This window comes from Tenrec ecaudatus, chromosome X, assembly GCF_050624435.1.
Source record: "Tenrec ecaudatus isolate mTenEca1 chromosome X, mTenEca1.hap1, whole genome shotgun sequence".
Classification (NCBI taxonomy): Eukaryota; Metazoa; Chordata; class Mammalia; order Afrosoricida; family Tenrecidae; genus Tenrec; species Tenrec ecaudatus.
The window spans coordinates 81,599,939-81,617,795 of record NC_134548.1 but is presented as its reverse complement, the minus strand read 5'-3'; the positions used below and the strand labels follow the sequence as shown (position 1 = coordinate 81,617,795).

The window sequence follows — 17,857 nt, the reverse complement described above, 5'->3', positions numbered from 1 at the left end:
TCCTAATGCCCCATGTTTTATTAGTCATATGGATCTTTTTAATGCTGATTGTCTTAAATTGATAGTCTTCTTTTGGTGTCCTTTTTTGATAATCTTTGTCATTTCTAGTATATTTTACCAATTTTTAATTGATCTGCCATTTTTAGATGTATTTTTTATTCATAGAAAGTCCTGTTCTAGTTAAGTTTTTTTTCTAGCTAAGCTTTTAAAACAGTTTAATGACATGTCATCCATATGTCATACAATTCAGTAGTTCAATCATATTAAAAAGAGTTGCACAATTATCACCACTATCAATTTCAGGATATTTTCTTCTTGTACTCTTTGCTGCTAACTTTCCATTTCACTCCACCCTCCCTTGCCATGCCACGCCCTTATGAAACTATTCATCCAGTGACTGTCTCTATTGATTTACCTACCCTGCATTTCATAAACAAAAACAGACACAACAAAAACAACCAATGGCAAAATAAAACAGAAAAACTTCAATAGAAAAAAAACCACTATCTGCTCTATTTTGTTAACATTTTTTATAATAAAATGTTGGGAAATTTTAATATACGTAGGCGTTTTGGTACTGCATTTGTGCTTTTAAGGATTTGCTCTGATACAATGGCAGGTGTTTATAAAGATTATATATATATATACAGAACTACATGCAGCTTTGATCATAGTTATAAAGAATTAAATACGAACAAGTACCTTTCAATAGGGAACTAGTTAAGGGACAACTATTCAGTAGAATTTTAAGTATCTATTTTGAAATAAAATCAGGCATACATATTTAAAATCAGGCAGCCCTAATGGCTTTCTGGATTAGGCATTGGGCTGATAACCCCAATGTCAGTGGTTCAAACCTACCAGCTGCTCTGGGGGAGAAAGATGAGGCTATCTCTTCCTGAAAGTATTTGCAGTCTTGAAAACCTTGTTTATGGTTGACTCATACATAATATAGCAGTAGGTTTAGTAGTCTTTTTGTTAAAAAAGGGGGGGTTGTATGTTTATATATGCACAATATCTGAAAGGAGAGGAAGATTACCAGGGATGGAGGATTATGTGAGGATGATGTATGAAAGGAAGACTTTTACGGTATACCCTTTGGTACAATTTGAATTTATGTATGTGTGACTTATAAAGAGCGAATCTGTTCTAAGAATTGTTTCTGGAGAGGAACGAGTATCATGCAGGAGGTTTAAACTGGAATTAATTTGAAAGCTGACATTAAGAAAAAATTGATAACCACTTTAAATCATGCTTACAAGAGTGTCAGAACTTTTTTCATTCCCAAGTTCTCTTAAATATGCTTTAATATATAGATTTCATTGCTGTATATTTTGCTTATTTTTTAGAAAACACTTCGCCTGGCTATAGTACAACTATATAACTGACATATGTAATCATTCCCATTTAGCCAACATACCTATTTGTATGAAAAATGTAGATGCATAAATTTTGTTTCAGTAAAATAGTTTCAGCCAAGAAAATGAGAAATTTCCCAGTTTAGTTTCTTCAGCTCTGTCTGGTCTTCACTTCTTCCTTTTGTTTGATTACAAGCTGGAAAAGAAAATTTAACTTACTGGTTTTTCAGTACTAAAATGATTTCTTAGTTTAGAGTCAGTCAAGTATTCAAAAAAAGCCTTAGATAAAACAGCTCAACAACAAAAATTATTTTTCCTAGCATCTTGGTTTTTATGATTGTTCCTGGGGCTATTGGTGTGCTGATTCATAACTTGCCTTGGGAAGACCACATCAGCTCTAGTTTCTTAGCTATGATCTTCCACTATATTTTCAGCTATTCAATTATACTAATTTATTAACATATCATCCTAGTTTTAAATATGAGAAGAATTCAGACCCACAAATTACAGAATAAGACAAAAAGGTAAGAAATATTTGGAAAAGAATTCCTTATTAAAGAACTTCCAAGGGAAGTTGTATATGGATCCATGGTGGGTAGTTGGCTATGTATTAAGCTGCTGGTCATAAAGTCAGTGGTTAAAACACAGCAGTCACTCTGCAGCCTTTAAAAGTTTTAAAGGTTTGGAAACCCAAAGGGGCAGTCCTTTCTTCTCTGTCCGATAGGGTCGTTATGATTTAGAATTGACTAGATGACAGGGTTTTTTGTTTCTTTTGAGTGTGGGAGGCCATGCAATCTCTACAGAGACCACAAGTTGGATACTGCAAAGCCAGAATACAGCTGGAGATGAGTGGAAAATACGAAAGCAAGTTGAGAAGGCATGTATATGGAAGGTGTGAGGTTAGTTTGCAGTGTTGAAAATGTAAGACTTCATAGCAATTTTCGTAAATATTTTGAAGATCTAATTTTCTTCATCAAATTATGCAGTAACATTTCAGAACACATGTTAATACATAGAAGTCAATGGATAATTCATGTTAAATGTTTCAGAGGTGAGCTTGATTCCAACCTTCTTTATAAGAAAAATTCTAACTTTTCTTTTGCGTTTCTGTGCATAGGCGGAGAAGTTGTTCCATCTTATAACAAGACTGGAACATTATAATTTTAATAAAGGTGCTCGAACTCTTACAGATACTTTTGGGTTTCAGAACATTTGAATCCCTATTTCTTGTAATAAACTCACTACTGGTTGATCTATTTACCCCGTAGGATAGAGTAGACTTCTCTTGTGGGTTTCTGAGGCTGTAACTCTTCATGGGAGCAGAAAACCTCATTCTTTCCTGCAGAACAGCTAATGGGTTCAAGTAGCTGACCTTGTGATTAGTATTCAAACACATTACTCACTTTGCTATCAGGGCTTCTTATTTAGTGTACAGCAGTGTGTTAGTCTGGCTACTTTGAGAGAGACAAATCCACAGAAACTCATGTATAAGAGAGAGTTTTATATAAAGGTTAAGTGCGTATCAAGAAAACATCCCAACCCAGTGCTGCCCAAGCCCACAAGTCCAACATTAACCCATATGGCCAACACCAACCCACAAATCCTCCTCCATCTCACAAAACAGAAGCAATGATGCCGACTGTAGAAAGAAAGCTGAGTCAGTGAACGTGTAAGCATCTCAGCGCTGGCAGGGGTCTCCACACGACTGCTTCAGCACCCAGGCCTGCATCGGGGTAGGTTCATGCAGCTTCTCCTTGGGATGTCTTGCAGGAAGTAAGCCTTGCAAGCTGAAGCAGGGAACTGGCTAAGGCAGCTGCACCCTGGTCCCAGCATCACAAAGCAAGAAACCCGAGAACTTGAAAGGTCAGGCTCACCAAGCCATTTAGTTCTTCACCCTTCAATTAATCCCACATGTGTTTATCGGCCAGAATGGCACAATAAACTAATTTCAACCCACCCATTGCCAACTTGGCACCTGGATGTAGGAGGCGGTTGGCTGGTCAAGGTGTTTCTTGGTATGTGACTAATCAGTCCCCTGTGCCTCTGCTGACCTTGCAGCAAAATACATTGCGCGATAACTCAGTTCTTTATGACTTCCTTGAGACTCTATTGAACCTTGTATGTCCTTGTGCTTATCTTAGGATATAGTGTTCTTATTATTCAAGTGTTTAGACAGTGTGCCTAGTTAAGAAACATGTTTGCATAGATAAGATGCTCAGAATGTTTTTGGAAGCAAGTGCTTTGTTCTTTGTTTTGTAACCATTCCCTTGTATGAATAGTATATAAACCAAGCTTTTAATATACTCGAGACTTCAGTCCAGCAGACTGTTGCCCTCCCAATCCCATACTTTGTTCATGTCTGTTTTTCCTTTCATCCGAACTCCTCATTTCAGATGCAGCTTGGTGCGGGATAGCTGGTCTATCTCCTGCACCTGTACATCATTCTTTAGCCTCAAAATTGCAATTAACAACACTCACACCTTAATCCTACAATCCTGTGAATATGTTCCCTCACCTATGAAAGTTTGTAAGCCAACCACTTCATGCCTTTATCCCCCCCAATTTGGGGTATCCAATTTATATACTACCCACTTACAACAATGTTGCTCCCAGTGCTCTGAGGAGACAATCATGTTTTTCATCATGAAGAGACTTCAGTCCACTTGGAACCTTGTGAAGTCTGCATCCATAAGCAAAGTCAAATCCGGACAGGCCATCCATAAAATCAGCAATAATATGCACCAGTTCACAGGCTCAAAAATCTCCATCTGGTTGGGTTCTGGTCAACTCAATGTGGGGTGCCTCACCCGGGGTCAATGTTCTCCAGGAAGCTGTATACGCTCTAAACCAGCAGCCAATATATGGTGCGATGTCTCCAATAGCCAAAATTCATGGGCCCAGGAACCAAGGGGTGGTAGCTGGAGTGGCACCACTTACTATTACTCCTAGTGATCCACTTGCAGCATTTTTGCTTCCTGTCCCAGCAACCCTATGTGCTTTGGGCCTGGAGGTCCTGGTCCTGAAGGAAGTAACTCTCCCACACAGCGCTGATTCCACTGAATGGGCAGCTGAGAATTCCCCCTGGTCACTTTGGGCTTCTTATGCCTTTGGATCAACAGGCCAGGAAGGGTGTCAATATACTGAGTGGTGTGATTGATCCTGATTACCAAGGAGAAATTGGACTGGAGTTACACAATGGAGGCAAAGAAGAATATGTCTGGGATCCAGGAGATCCCATAGGCCGACTCTTAGTGCTACTATGTCCTGTGATTAAAGTAAATTGTAAATTACAGCAACCCAATCCTGACAGGGCATATAATCACCCAGACCCCTCAGGAATGAAGGTCTGGGTCACCCCACCAGGCAAAAAAAACCACAGTCAGCTGAGGTGCTTGCTGAGGGCAAAGGTAATACAGAATGGGTAGTAGAAGAAGGTAGTTCTACCTATCAGTTACGACCACATGATCAACTGCAAAAGTGAGGTTTGTAATTGTCAGTGTATTTTCTTTTTATGTGCTTTTTGCATATCTTTCCTTTGTTCATGTATGATATATCAGATACAATTGGGTTCAGTGTGTTTTCATTTATATATATGATAGATGTTTGATGATAAGAATAAGTGTGATTTCATTAATGTCCGGAAATTATATATGGCTAAAGAATTGTGTACAGGTGCCAAGTTGGCAAGGGATAGATTGAGGTAGTTAGTTTATTGTGCCAACCTGGCCGATAAACACGTGGGATTAATTGAAGGGCGGAGAGATAAATGGCTAGGCAAGCCTCGCCTTTCTTGTCTCTTGCTCTTTGATCATCGGACCAGTGTGTGGCTGCCTTGCTTGTTCTTTGCCTCAATTTGCAAGCCACACTACCTGTGGGACACCTAACCCATGGACTGTGTCACTGTAATTTGAGGTTCCTTCAAGACTTGCTTCGCCACACCATTGGAATTTACATCTCTTGAGCTGGTGACTGCCTGACCCTGTCATCTGGCTGACTGTTGTGACCTGCTTTGCTGTTTGCTGCCTGTGCCCAGATAGCCTGAATTGCTCTACAGAGGACTATCCGGTGGTCCTCAGGGCTTGAAGGACTGCCAGTGTCTCACAACTGTCTCATGGGAGTGAGTTTCACTGAGCCATTTGTACTGCTTTATAATTTAATTAACTGTTTATTTATTATGTTTTATATCTATCTGTATAAATATATATATAATTATTAGCATTCTGGTTTTGTTTCTCTAGAGAACCCAGTCTAACACAAGCAGTAATTCTTATTTCTGCCCATTTTAAAATAACAAATTGAAACTTCCAGCTATTCTGTTCCTAATAAAGGCAAAATGATACATGGAGAAAATTCAAAACTATTGTAATTTTCACTGTTCAACTATATCTTTGGATCAAAGGACACCATCTGAAATATAACGACCTAAATATTTCGTGCATCACAAGTATTTGTTGTTTTAAACAGTTTTATTGGCATATATTTCACATATCATACAATTTAATAGTTCAATCATGTTAACAAGACTCACACAACCAGGTCCACAATCAACTTCAGAACATTTCATTATTTCTTGTACCCATTGTGTACTTCCTCTATCTCAGGCCAGCTACCATTACATTAAAATATCCTGATGTTTTGTGGGTGAGCAGCGTGGTGCATGGCACGTGTCCTGTCTCACACCAATTAGTGCTGCTGGGGAAGCTGATGCCACATTTGCAACCAACTGGTCAAATACACGCAGCGTACACCACTCTGCTCACCCACAAAACATCAGGATATTTTAATGTAATGGTAGCTGGCCTGAGATAGAGGAAGTACACAATGAGTACAAGAAATAATGAAATGTTCTGAAGTTGATTGTGGACCTGGTTGTGTGAGTCTTGTTAACATGATTGAGCTATTAAGGCACATTTCAGGCACCAAAATGTATTTTAGCCAGTGCAATATGCATACAGTGATGTTGTTGCAAAAGTGATATTTTGAAGGCTAATTGTTTAGTAAAGTTTCCAGTAAACCACGTGTCACTGCGTTACCTCCAACTCATGGTGGGTTCTTTGTGTCAGTGGAACTATATAGAGAGCTGATTTGAGAAGTAAATCAGCAGACCTTTCTTCTGAGATATCTCTGAGTGGACTTGAACCTCCAATCTTTCGATTAACAGCTGAGCCTGTTCAATTTGCATTATAAGGGACCCCTAATATAGTTTAAAATTGTAAAAAGTTTCAGTAGTAAGGATTTAATAGTTTTATGTAACCTTTTATAGTCTATAATTTCATATTCTGACTTGTTTAGTCAGTTTACTCTATCTAATTTTCAAGTTTAAAAAATTTCCTTATTTAATAATCTAAAATCACAGATATATGAAACAATAAAACAGAACTCAATTCCACCACTAGAGATGACTACTAATCAAATCTAGTACATCCCCCCACACCCCCAACATAGAAGCCCTGGTGGCATAGTGGCTGGTTATGCATTGGGCTGCATTCCAAAAGGTCAAGAGTTTGAAGCCACCAGCCACACGTTGAGAGAAAGATGGGGCTTTCTACTCCCGCCAACAGTTACAGTCTCATAAAATCATGGAGCAGTTCTGCTTTATCGTATAGGGTTGCTATGAGTTGGCATTTAATCAATGGCAGTGATAAATATATAATCATTATTAAGCTCTCTGGTGGCACTATGGGCTAGGCATTGGGCTGGGAACTACAAGGACAGTAGTTCAAATCCACCAGCCACCCTGGGAATAAGTTGGGGCTTCTGCTCACATAAAGAGAGAATCCACAGCATGGCTATAGGTCTGGTTTTCTGGAAATATATATTTTTATTTATTTTACATGTGTATGCATTTAGAGAGAAAGTTTTTAAATAGACAGATCATATTATACATATCACAGTGATGCAGTGTGACTTTTTGGTTAGTCTGTGAAGTAAACCACAAGTCAGCGATTGAGTCATGGCCCCACTACTATTTATAATATTTAGAGAGACAGACATTAAATGTCTCTGTGCCTCATACAGATGGGAGAAAGATGAGGCTATTTCAGCCTCTGAAAACCTGTATGAGTCAGTATGAGTCAGAATTGATGCCATGGCAGTGAGTGGAGTGGAGTCCAGGCCTCCTGAGGGAGAACAATGAGGGCAACTGCTGAAGCCATCAGCTCTGGGAATGATTTATAGCCACTCAAATCCTATCGAGAGGGTCACCAGCCAGTGGGTTCGTATGTCTCCTGGAGAAACTAAGAGGTTCCCTCTCCTTAGGGTTGTTACAAAGCACTCTGTGTGTTAACTCTAAGTATTTTTGCATAGATTATATTTAGAATAATTCCTTTTTAATAAAGGAAACATGATTTTCTACTTAAAATCGTATTTTTATCTCCCTTGTCTAATATTTAACTCCTTCCAACCCTTTTAAAAATGCCATGTTTTTCTTATTCCAGGTACCCAGGCTTGTACATTTAAGTACATTACTAATTAAATACCTATAGAATTAGAATTCTGAGACTTTAGACTAAAATCAATAAATAACAGTCAAAATTCCTCTCTGTTCAAATATGCTAATCACTCTCTTTGTTGGGGATTATATATTATAGGACTAATTTTTGGTCTTACTTTCATGGTTTCAGAATCAATGTATGTTCTGTGGTTCCTGAGCAGGAATAGAAATAGTTGGGTAGTGAGATCAGTTAATTACTACGACTGAAGAAATAACTCATACCGATCTTTGATCAGCTCTACATCTTTATTCTTGCTTTCTTTAGGACTCCATATCATCCACAGCCTAGATGAAGTCAATTTCATACAGAACCTTGTGTTTTACATCGAAGCTGCATATAAAACTGCTGTAAGTACTCATTTTGGAATGAATTTGAAATGTTTCATGTTTTGTGTTTGAAACACTAGATAACTCATCTGCCGTTAATACTACATTTCAAAGTACACCAATCTAAAACACTTCTGACAAGATAATGTTAATCTTTATTTATTAATATCACCCATACTTTGTTCTCCTTTTCCCCAAGGGTCAAGGGGCTAAGCTTGCATTCCTTTCAATCTTTATGATCTCTCATGGTACATATTTGGGAACTTGGGCCTGAATTGTGGTCTTCTTTTAATAGCTTAACATCTTAATCAGCAAAATGACCAGGATATTATGAGCCAGTTACGTGCTTTAAAAATAAGCTGTCATATTTTTACATTTGTTGGTATTAATTCAGAATTTACTCTACAAAAGGCTACTCTTTCTTATAACTAACACATGGGGTAGATTTATATTAAATCATATATGTAACATCTCTGTATAAAATGTAGTAGACACTGTACAGAAATGTGTATTTTTCTTATTCACTTTAACACAGACAAATGTTTGGTTTGGGCTGTTGTTCATTGAAGTTTTACCCATAATTGCCCAAACTGGAAATGACCAAATGTCTTTCAACAGGTAAGTGCATAAAGAAAGTATGGTAAATCCATGCAATGGGATACCACTCAGCAATAAGGAATGAACGATTGGTACATATAACAACATGGATGAATCTCAAGGACATGCTTAATGAAATAAGCCAGGAAAAATGTACATATTGTGTGTTGTAACCTTTATGACTCCCACCAAATGACTTTCCTGATGGGTCTGGGTAAGAAAAGGTTGGGGGGCGGGGGGAACGGCATGTTGATAGATTATATGATTCTGTTGTGAGTGATTTTTAGCAGGATTAATTTTGATTCTTGAAAATTGGAACCCTAATGCGAGGATAGTTTTGCCATTCTACTGGGTATAACGTGAGCTATCTTAAAAAGCAGTAAGGAGGAAACTTCATTATCATCAGGAATGGAGAGCCAGTAGTAGACCTTTTGGATTGCCAAACCCTTGTGCATCAAACCTCAATTCAGGGACAGAAATCCATGACATGAAAGGGGTGGTGGAGGAGTGAGAGCAGCAGAACCAAGATCCAGAGTACAAGGCAGAGTAGTGGGCTTTTTGGCCTATGAAGTAAGTGGAGCTGAGTGTCTTTGGGCAAGCGTCATGCTCACAGAGCGAGGAGCCTTCAGGCACTTAATTGAGGGAGCTAGGTGTGCTGATCTATGGAGCTAGAGCTGAGCTCCTTTGGATCGAGGCTTTAGTGGAGTAAAATACCTTTGGGCATTTATTGGAAGGCCTAAGAGAGCTTCCTAACTTTGCTCCAGTAAGAGAGAGCCTAAGGGCACTGTGGCTGAAGACCACGGAGAGGCCTGCCTGCAGATAAGACTGAAAAGAGGCTATCCTAACTGTAAGAAACTATACCCACAGCATATTTCTTTTTGAAACCATTTTATTAGAAGCCAATCCAAACATTATACCATTCCATAGTTTAATCCTATCAAGTAGTGTTGTACAATCATTACCACAATCATTTTCAAAACCTTTTCTTCCTTCGTGAACTCCTCGTTATCAGCTCCCCTCATCCCTCCCTCCCCCATTGTACCACCAGGGAACCCTTATTCTAGATGTTGGCTCTGTAGATTTACCTGTCCTGGGCTTCATATACCAAAAAGCATAAAAACACACAACAGAAGCAAGAAAGCTACCAACAATGACAAAATACAACAGAGATAAACACCAATATGAAACAACCACCAAAAAACACAGAAAAAAATTAAAAGCCCAAAGTATATCAGAAAAAAATTTTAAAAGCCCAAAGTATATCAGATCAAGTGACAAGGTTTTAATCTTTCAAGTCAGATTTATGATTTTAACCTACTATATATAGCCATCTCTCCAAGACTCTCTGTCTCATAACCCAGATATTCCCATCCCTCAATTATGGTTAGAGGGAAATCGCTGAAGGTTTATTCCCTGTGTAGATCCTGCAAATGTATTTTGGGTTTTTATTGTCATCCATAGACTTCCGCACACCAGAATCTCATAATTTAAGTGCTGTTACTATTCCCTCCTTCCGATTTGGATTATATCATTTACAATCCTTGATTTGCTGGTGTTGGTCTGCTTCTTCCATGTGGGCTGGTTGACATCTCGCTTAAATGGCTGCTTGTTTGGAAGCAAGCTTTAAGACCCCAGACACTATTCTCGCTGAACGGTAAATAGTAAAGGGCAGCTCAAATGACAAAGTAAAAGGTTATAATGAACTAGAGTTAGGGAGGTTACTTTGAGGACTAAGGTGTGCCTGGTCATGTTATTTTCAATTGCCTCCTGTGCATGGGAAAGGTGAACAATGAATACAGAAGACCAAAGAGAAATTGATGCATTTGAATTATGGTGCTGGTGAAGAGTATTGTCAGTACCACGGGCCGTCTAAAGCACAAACAGATCTGTCTTGAAAGAAGTAGAGTCAGAGTACTTCTTAGATGCAAGGATGATGAGGCTTTGTCTCATGAACTTTGGACATGTTGTCAAGAGAAATGAGTCTCCGGAAGACATTCTCCTTGGGAAAGTAGAGGGACCATGAAAAAAGAAGGCGGCCCTCAAGGAGATGGATTGCCATTGTGGCTGCAACGTTCGGCTCAAGCACAGGAACAATTGCGAGGATGGTGCTTGACTGGGCAGTGTTTTGTACTGTTGCGTATAAGGTCATTCTGCGTGTCACAACTGACTCAATGGCACCTAACAACAACAGCAACATTCTACATCGGCTTCCTTTAAAATAGATGGCAGGAATAGCCTACCCCCCAAACCCCGTTGGCATTGAATTGATTTTGACTCATAGCACCCTCTATAGGGCTTCCTAACTGTAAATCCTTACGGGGGCAGACAGTCTCCTCCCTCTCCCATGATGTGGCTGGTAGGTCTGACTCCATTGCCTAACCTACCATACCACCAGGACTCCGCTGAAAGAGTGAATCCTTATCAATGAGGATTATAACATCCTGGCAATGATCATATACAGTTTTTCAAATTGTGGTTAGGGTCAAAGTTTACAGAGCAAAGTAATTTTCCATTGCGCAACCCCCACCCTACCCCACCTCCAATTTTGTTTTGTGGCATTAATTGTAATGTATTCTGTTGTACCGCAGTCTTCCTACTTCCTCCCTGGGTTCCCTGTATCCATTTGTCCTTCTGCCCTGCCCACTTGCAGACTTCTAGGCTTTGTTTGGGGGCAAATGCTGTCCTTTTGGTCTCCTGGTTAAACACCCTGAGGACCTCGCCCCTCCCGAGTGTTACTGCTCACTTCATAGCCTGTCTGTTTCAGCAGTTCCAAATCCTCGGGTGCTCCACTGGAGGAAGATGGGCTTTCTACTGCCGCCCGTTTCAGAAACTCCAGGGAAGTTGTTTGGAAGAAGGGTGGTTCCCAGGAGCGGTCCCAGTTCCATGTTTGAAGGGAACTAAGGGCCACAGCCTCTGGCAGACCAGTAAATGTGGGCTTTTATGATCCTGAATTTTGTTTTGTGTTTTTCTTTCATTCTGCCCAGGACCTTCTGTGCTCCATTTCAGCGTGGTAATCAAGCACCATCTAATTCTTAAGGTCTCTGGGTAGTGAAAGCCATGATTGATATGGTCTGTAACTTCTATTAATGCTTTCCTTGAGTCTTGGATTTTGTTCCCTCTCCTTCATTCTAAGGGGGAGACACCAACAAGTTGCATTTTAGTAGCTGCTGACCAGCTTTTGCGACCCTCCTTGGGACTCACTCACCACAGTAGACTGTGGGACATGTTTGTGGTGAACTATAGTTTCCAGTTGGCTTAGATGTCGCCTGAGACTGTGTTCCTAAGCCACCAAACCCAGATAGATATTCATTCCATCAAGGTGTTTGCTTATTGCTGAGAAGTTTGCATAACTTTTCACTTTTATGCCCTACCATGTACATGGACATAAGCATACAAATTTGTATGTGCTATAAATACCATGGTAAGTTTACAAAGTATTGCTACAAAAACACAGAAACCTTATTAAGCAGAAGTATCAAAACATAAAGCTGTTGTTTCTCAACATATCTTCCATGTAGGTCTCTAGACTTCCGAGGGAGGTGTTTCTCTCTCACTAACCTTTCTCCGAAGAATTCTGTGCTCTTAGATTGACACCACCTCCAAATGGCCGCGTTGGCATCTGTGGTAGTTAGATAATCTCCTTTCACCTTGCAAAGGGGTGTCGTCTTGCTTGTCAATCAGGCCACAGCCAGTGAGGCCTCCGTGTGGGGATGGCCTTCTCCTGAGGGTCCTGGGAGCTGCTGCCTTCCTCCCTGGAGGCAGGAGACCACACTCTGCTTGCCTTCCTGCTGACAAGCCACACGAAGACCCTTGATGGAACCAGAGCCTTGGAGCTGGAGGAGCCACGTGGAGAGATGCTTCCACCGCCACTGGATCCCCCAAACTCTCTACCCACTGGCCTGTGATCTTCCTGCACTCAGTGTCATTGCATGTGTTGCATGAGTCTGAAGAGGAACTTACAGATTGTATTGGACACAGGGGCTAATAGCTGACTTAGGAACTTGATCGGTACTGGGCTGGGGTGTTTTCTTAATATATAATTGCTCTGTTATATAAAGCTCTTTTTTACCCCTGAATTTATTTGATCATTTTTTAATCATTTACCATTCCATACATCAACTGTATCAAGCATATTTGTACACATGTTGCCATTATCATTTTCTAAACATTTACTTTCTATTTGAGCCCTTGGTATCTGCTCCTTTTTGCCTCCCTCCCCCCTCCCCCCATGACCCCTTGATAAATTATAAATGCTTGACTTGCTGTCATGACAACCGTTTCCCGACCCTGCTTGGTCACAGTGGGGAAGGTGTTGGCTGCCTGAGCAACGTTTGTGAGTCAGCGCTGGCTGCGCTAGAGGTGGGTGCTCAGCCGGAGACTCCTGGGAGGCAGGCTTCAGAACAGCTGCCGGGGAGGCGCCAGGAACCGCGGCGGCGCGGAACCCAGTTGGATCCTAATGTTGAAATCAAGGTAGACGCATACAGCAAATTTAAAATCCAGTTTCTTGTATTTCAATACTATGTCATAACAGTCAGATAATTTTCCACTTGTTCTACAAGATGGAGCATTGGGATTCCAACGATGAAAGAAACGGTGACCAGGCTTCAGCACAGCACAGAAGTCACGTGGAGAGGCTAGATCGTGAAGAAGCTTTCTATCAATTTGTAAATAACCTGAGCCACGACAATTACAGACTCATGAGGGATCACAACTTGCTGGGCATCCCAGGCGAAAGCTCGGCAGAAGAGCTGCTGCGAAGACTACAACTGCTTGAGGAGGGACCGCCGCCGCCCGACTCAGTTGGAAGTAGGGGTGGAGACTCTTCCGATGACGAATCCATCAGTGCCTCTACCATAGAATGGCTGAACTCCATCAGCCTACCTGGAAACCGAGCACGAAGTGGGCAAAGAAGAAACCAGGCCCGGAGAGCAGTGCGCAGGACCAGTCCCAACAGGGATCACTTTGGATACTGGTTAGAGCGCAATGTTCACCGTAATAACGGGAGCCGGAATCCAGAAAATGAAAACGAGCCATCTTCCAGACGCACTCGTCGGGGAAACATGGAAAACAACAGCCAGCGGCAAGTGGAAGATCCATGGCCTGCATCGACATCTGCAGGGCCGTCCAGAATGGCACGACGTGCAGCTGAAGCATTCGCTGGAGAGGGCCCACCTGCTAGAAGTCGCAGAAGAGCCAGGCGCAGAGGCCCTCGTCACCGGACACCCAGCTCAAGAGCGGAAAGGAGTCGGTCCCCTCTGCACCCAATGGGAGTAAGTCCACCGAGATCATCTCATAGTCGTATCTCATCTCAAACTGCTGAACATCCTTTAGTAAATGAGACTCAAGGACAGTCTAGGGCCCGTCATCACATGACATTGAGACACCAAATAGCTGGGCCTGAGTTGCTGAGCAGGGGTCTTTTTGACGGCTCTGGGACACGAAATGCACCTCAAGGACCAGCTCCGGCCACCACTGTCCATCGTGCATCTACAGGACCAGGACAGAGACCACCTACTGTTGTCCTAGATCGTCAAGTAAGAAATGTTCGTCCAGGCGAGGACCTCCAAACAGACAGCATAGCTAGCAGAACCCGATCGAGGTCACGGACTCTAAACGACACTGTCCCTTCCGAAAGGGAAAGAGGAGGGCTTAGGCGCATGTTTTCTCGTTCTCAACGAGCGGATGGGAGAACCATCAGAATTCATGTTCATAGAAGTTTAAATCCTGGCTTAGGTGAAACTCCGTCTCTTGCCATCGACGCCGTTTTAATACAGGTACTAACAGCTTTGGGTGAGCAAAGCTACTTTATTGTGTCCAATGATTCCGAGCCTGGGGGCGCAATCCTAATAGGAACTTTGGAAAGAGCAGACTCTCGGGTTGGGAGAGAGCTATCTGGTGGTCGTGGTCATTCTGACTCACCTGCCAATTTAAGCCCTGCTTTCAGTTTTCCTGGCGAACTTTCAGAAACGAGCTCGGAGGTGTTTGAGGGCAACAGCGAAGGAAGCTCGACATCAGGTGCCAGGCGAGAGGGCCGATGGAGGGCCCCCATAACATTTGATGAAAGTGCCTCCCTGACCTTGCCTGAGCTGGCACAGATTTTCTTTTTAAACGAGCTGGATGAAGATGAGCAGCCTAGAGGTCTCTCCAGGGAGCAAATTGACGACCTTGAGATGAGAACTTTTCAAGAAAGCGATGCGTTAAAGACCTGCAGTATTTGCATGGCAGAGTACGCACAAGGCAACAAGCTACGTAAACTACCTTGCTCCCATGAGTACCACGTTCACTGCATCGACCGCTGGTTAACTGAGAATTCCACCTGCCCTGTGTGCCGGAGTGCCATCTTAACTTATGGTAACAGAGAAAGTGCAGTGTAATTAAGACCCGAACTCAGCTGTATACCTGGTGTAGCGATGGGCAGACAAATCATCTATTTTATGTCCACGTTCTCAGTGACGCGTAAATATAAAGGACCAACCAGAATTGACTCATTCCTCGCTGAATGGTTTATTGTCTTCAACTTGTCTTGCAAAATAAAATAAAAATATTTGAAAAGCAAAAAATTCTTTATATATATATTTTGCACATATCCTGCCATCATCATTTTCAAAGCATCCTCTTCTCACTTTAGCCCCTGATATCAGCTCCCCATTTCTTCCCCCTCCCTCCCCCGCCCACCCTCCCTCAAGAACCCTTGAGAAGTTATAGATTGTTTTCCTTATCTTACATCATTCTCTGTCGCCCCTCACCCACTTTTCCGTTACTCGTCCCCCTGGGATGGGGTTCTAGGTTGATCCTTGTGATCGATTCCCCCCTTTTCCCTACACCCTCCTCTAATCCTCCTGGTATCTCTACTCTCCTTGTTGGCCCTGAGGGGTTTAACTATCCTGGATTCCGTGTGTTGCGGGCTCTTTTCTGTAGCAGTGTGCATGCTCTGGGCTAATCGGATTTGCAAGGTAGAATTGAGGGCATGATAGTGGGGTGAAGAAAGCACCAACGGGCTAGAGGAAAGTTATATGTTTCAAAGGTGCTGTGCCGCACCCGACTGACTCATCTCTTCTCTATGACCCCTCTGTGAGGGGATGTCCAATTGTCTACAGATGAGCTCTTTCTTATACACATATGAGTGTCTATGAATTTGTTTCTCTAGTCAACCCAGACTAACAGCATCTCTCAGGAACACAAATGTTGTTCCTCTTGAATGTTCTTCAGGTTTGGGGAACAGGAATAAGTCTGAAGGGGACAAGGAGATGATTGTTGGGTGGATGGGGTAAGATTTCCCAACAAAATTCTCATGAAAGAGCCCTTGCTGCCATGGAAGAATGCGCAGGTTCATTGGCGCAGCTGTCCTAGTCTGTATCTCATCAGTGCACTTTTCAGTTTTCTGAAATCTTCTTCTAATAAGCCCCTGTGATTATCAAGAAAATCTATTGATTACCCATTGGAATCTCCAAAATGGTTCCATATACCCTTCAGAGTGGACAGTTCTGCCTTGAATTTAACTGACACAGACCCAACAAATCCTTTGGGAGCCACTATTTTAAATAGACCCTTTTTCTTTAAGGGATCCTAAATGAGATTAAGACTATTGTATTCCTGAGAGCACTTTCCTGCAGCCATCTATCTATGGAGTACAGAGACCTGTTTACACATGTTTTGTTTGGAATAAACCCATATACGAGTCTGTACTAACTAGAACCCTAGTAGTGATATTTATTCTCTGTGCTCTGTGGAATCTCCGTGTCCTTGTGGGTGTGGTCGCGATGTTCCATAGCAGACATGCTTGCTTCTATATCCATGTGTAGAGTATTGTTTGTCATTTGTTCATGTAATTTTATTGTCAAAGTAAAAAACTAGCCTTGCTGTAATCTGTTTTCAGTTCCTTTTCATGAAAATAAATTTGCGAAGGAACTTAAGGGACTTTGCATAAAACAGTCTTTTGAGGTGATAATCTCATTTTATAACCGCTTTAAAAAATGTAGAGTTCCTTTGAATTACTTTCTTCTTGATAAATCCTTTTGGTATGGAAAAGTAAAAAAATATAGTCTTTTTTATCCATTAATGAATGAGAATATTATTATCTTGCATTGACCTTTTTGTAAACATCTATTGATGACTTTGATTATCATTATTTTAATAGTAGAACTATTTTTTTCTTTTAAAAATCATTTTATTGGGGGCTTGTACAACTCTTTTCACAGTCCAGACATACACCCATTGTGTCGAGCACATTTGTACATTTGTTGCCAGCATCATTCTCAAAACGTTTTCTTTCTACTTGAGCTCTTGGAATCAGCTCATTTTTTCCCTCCCACTCCTCCCTCCCTCATGAGTCCTTGATAATTTATAAATTGTTTTTTTCTTTCGTGCCTTACACTGACCAATGTCTCCCTTGGTTTTCTAAGTCTAGGTCCCTCCACAATTTGTTTGTTGATCTGTCTATTTATTTATACAATATGTTTACATGGGAAGGATTCCAGAAGAACTGCTATGCCGACCTTGAGGTTAACTGCCCAATGCTTAACCACTATGTCACCAAGGCGCGAACATATCAAACCACATCAACCTCGTTGTCTTTGAGTTTATTCCAGTCCATAGCAGCCTTCCTAGGACCTTACACTCAAAACCCTCACGGCCATCAAGGTGATGCCAACTCCTAGTCACCTGATGTCCTGTGTCCTCTCTAGGACTATCATCTTTACGGAAGCCAACTGCCATGTTTTTCTCCCTTGGGACAGCTTGTGGGTTTCAACCACGGACCTTTACACCATTAGAGCTTTGGTAGAGTAGAAATACTATGTAAATGCCTGCTATAGCTTTACTTTTTTTCTGTCTCTCAAATAGCCCCCAAATAGAATGCGTAGGCCTAGTAAGTAAACTAGACAAATCATTCTTAATTTTGCTAGTATTAGTATCTGTCAAATGTAATGAAAACTTAATGAAATGTTTGCTTCAAACATATAATGGCTGTTTTAAAAATGGAGCCAATATTATTCTCTAAGCTGGGAGGATAATGAACCCAAAAGCCAGTTGTCAAGTTGATTGCAGCTCATAGCGACCCATGAGTGACAGAGTAGAACTGTGC

The 17,857-nt window shown here is 41.4% G+C and overlaps 1 protein-coding gene and 1 pseudogene across 2 annotated transcripts in view; both read left to right on the top strand.

Moving 5' to 3' along the window:
* PHKA1 (phosphorylase kinase regulatory subunit alpha 1) overlaps positions 1-17,857 on the top strand; it is a 274,019-nt gene that overhangs the window by 40,402 nt on the left and 215,760 nt on the right. For both annotated transcript variants that reach the window (XM_075538855.1, XM_075538854.1), the window contains one exon: positions 8,117-8,199. In XM_075538855.1, coding sequence (XP_075394970.1) covers positions 8,117-8,199 — 83 coding nt within the window. The remainder of the gene's footprint in view (positions 1-8,116; positions 8,200-17,857) is intronic.
* On the top strand, positions 13,335-15,241 carry LOC142434454 (E3 ubiquitin-protein ligase RLIM pseudogene; annotated as a pseudogene).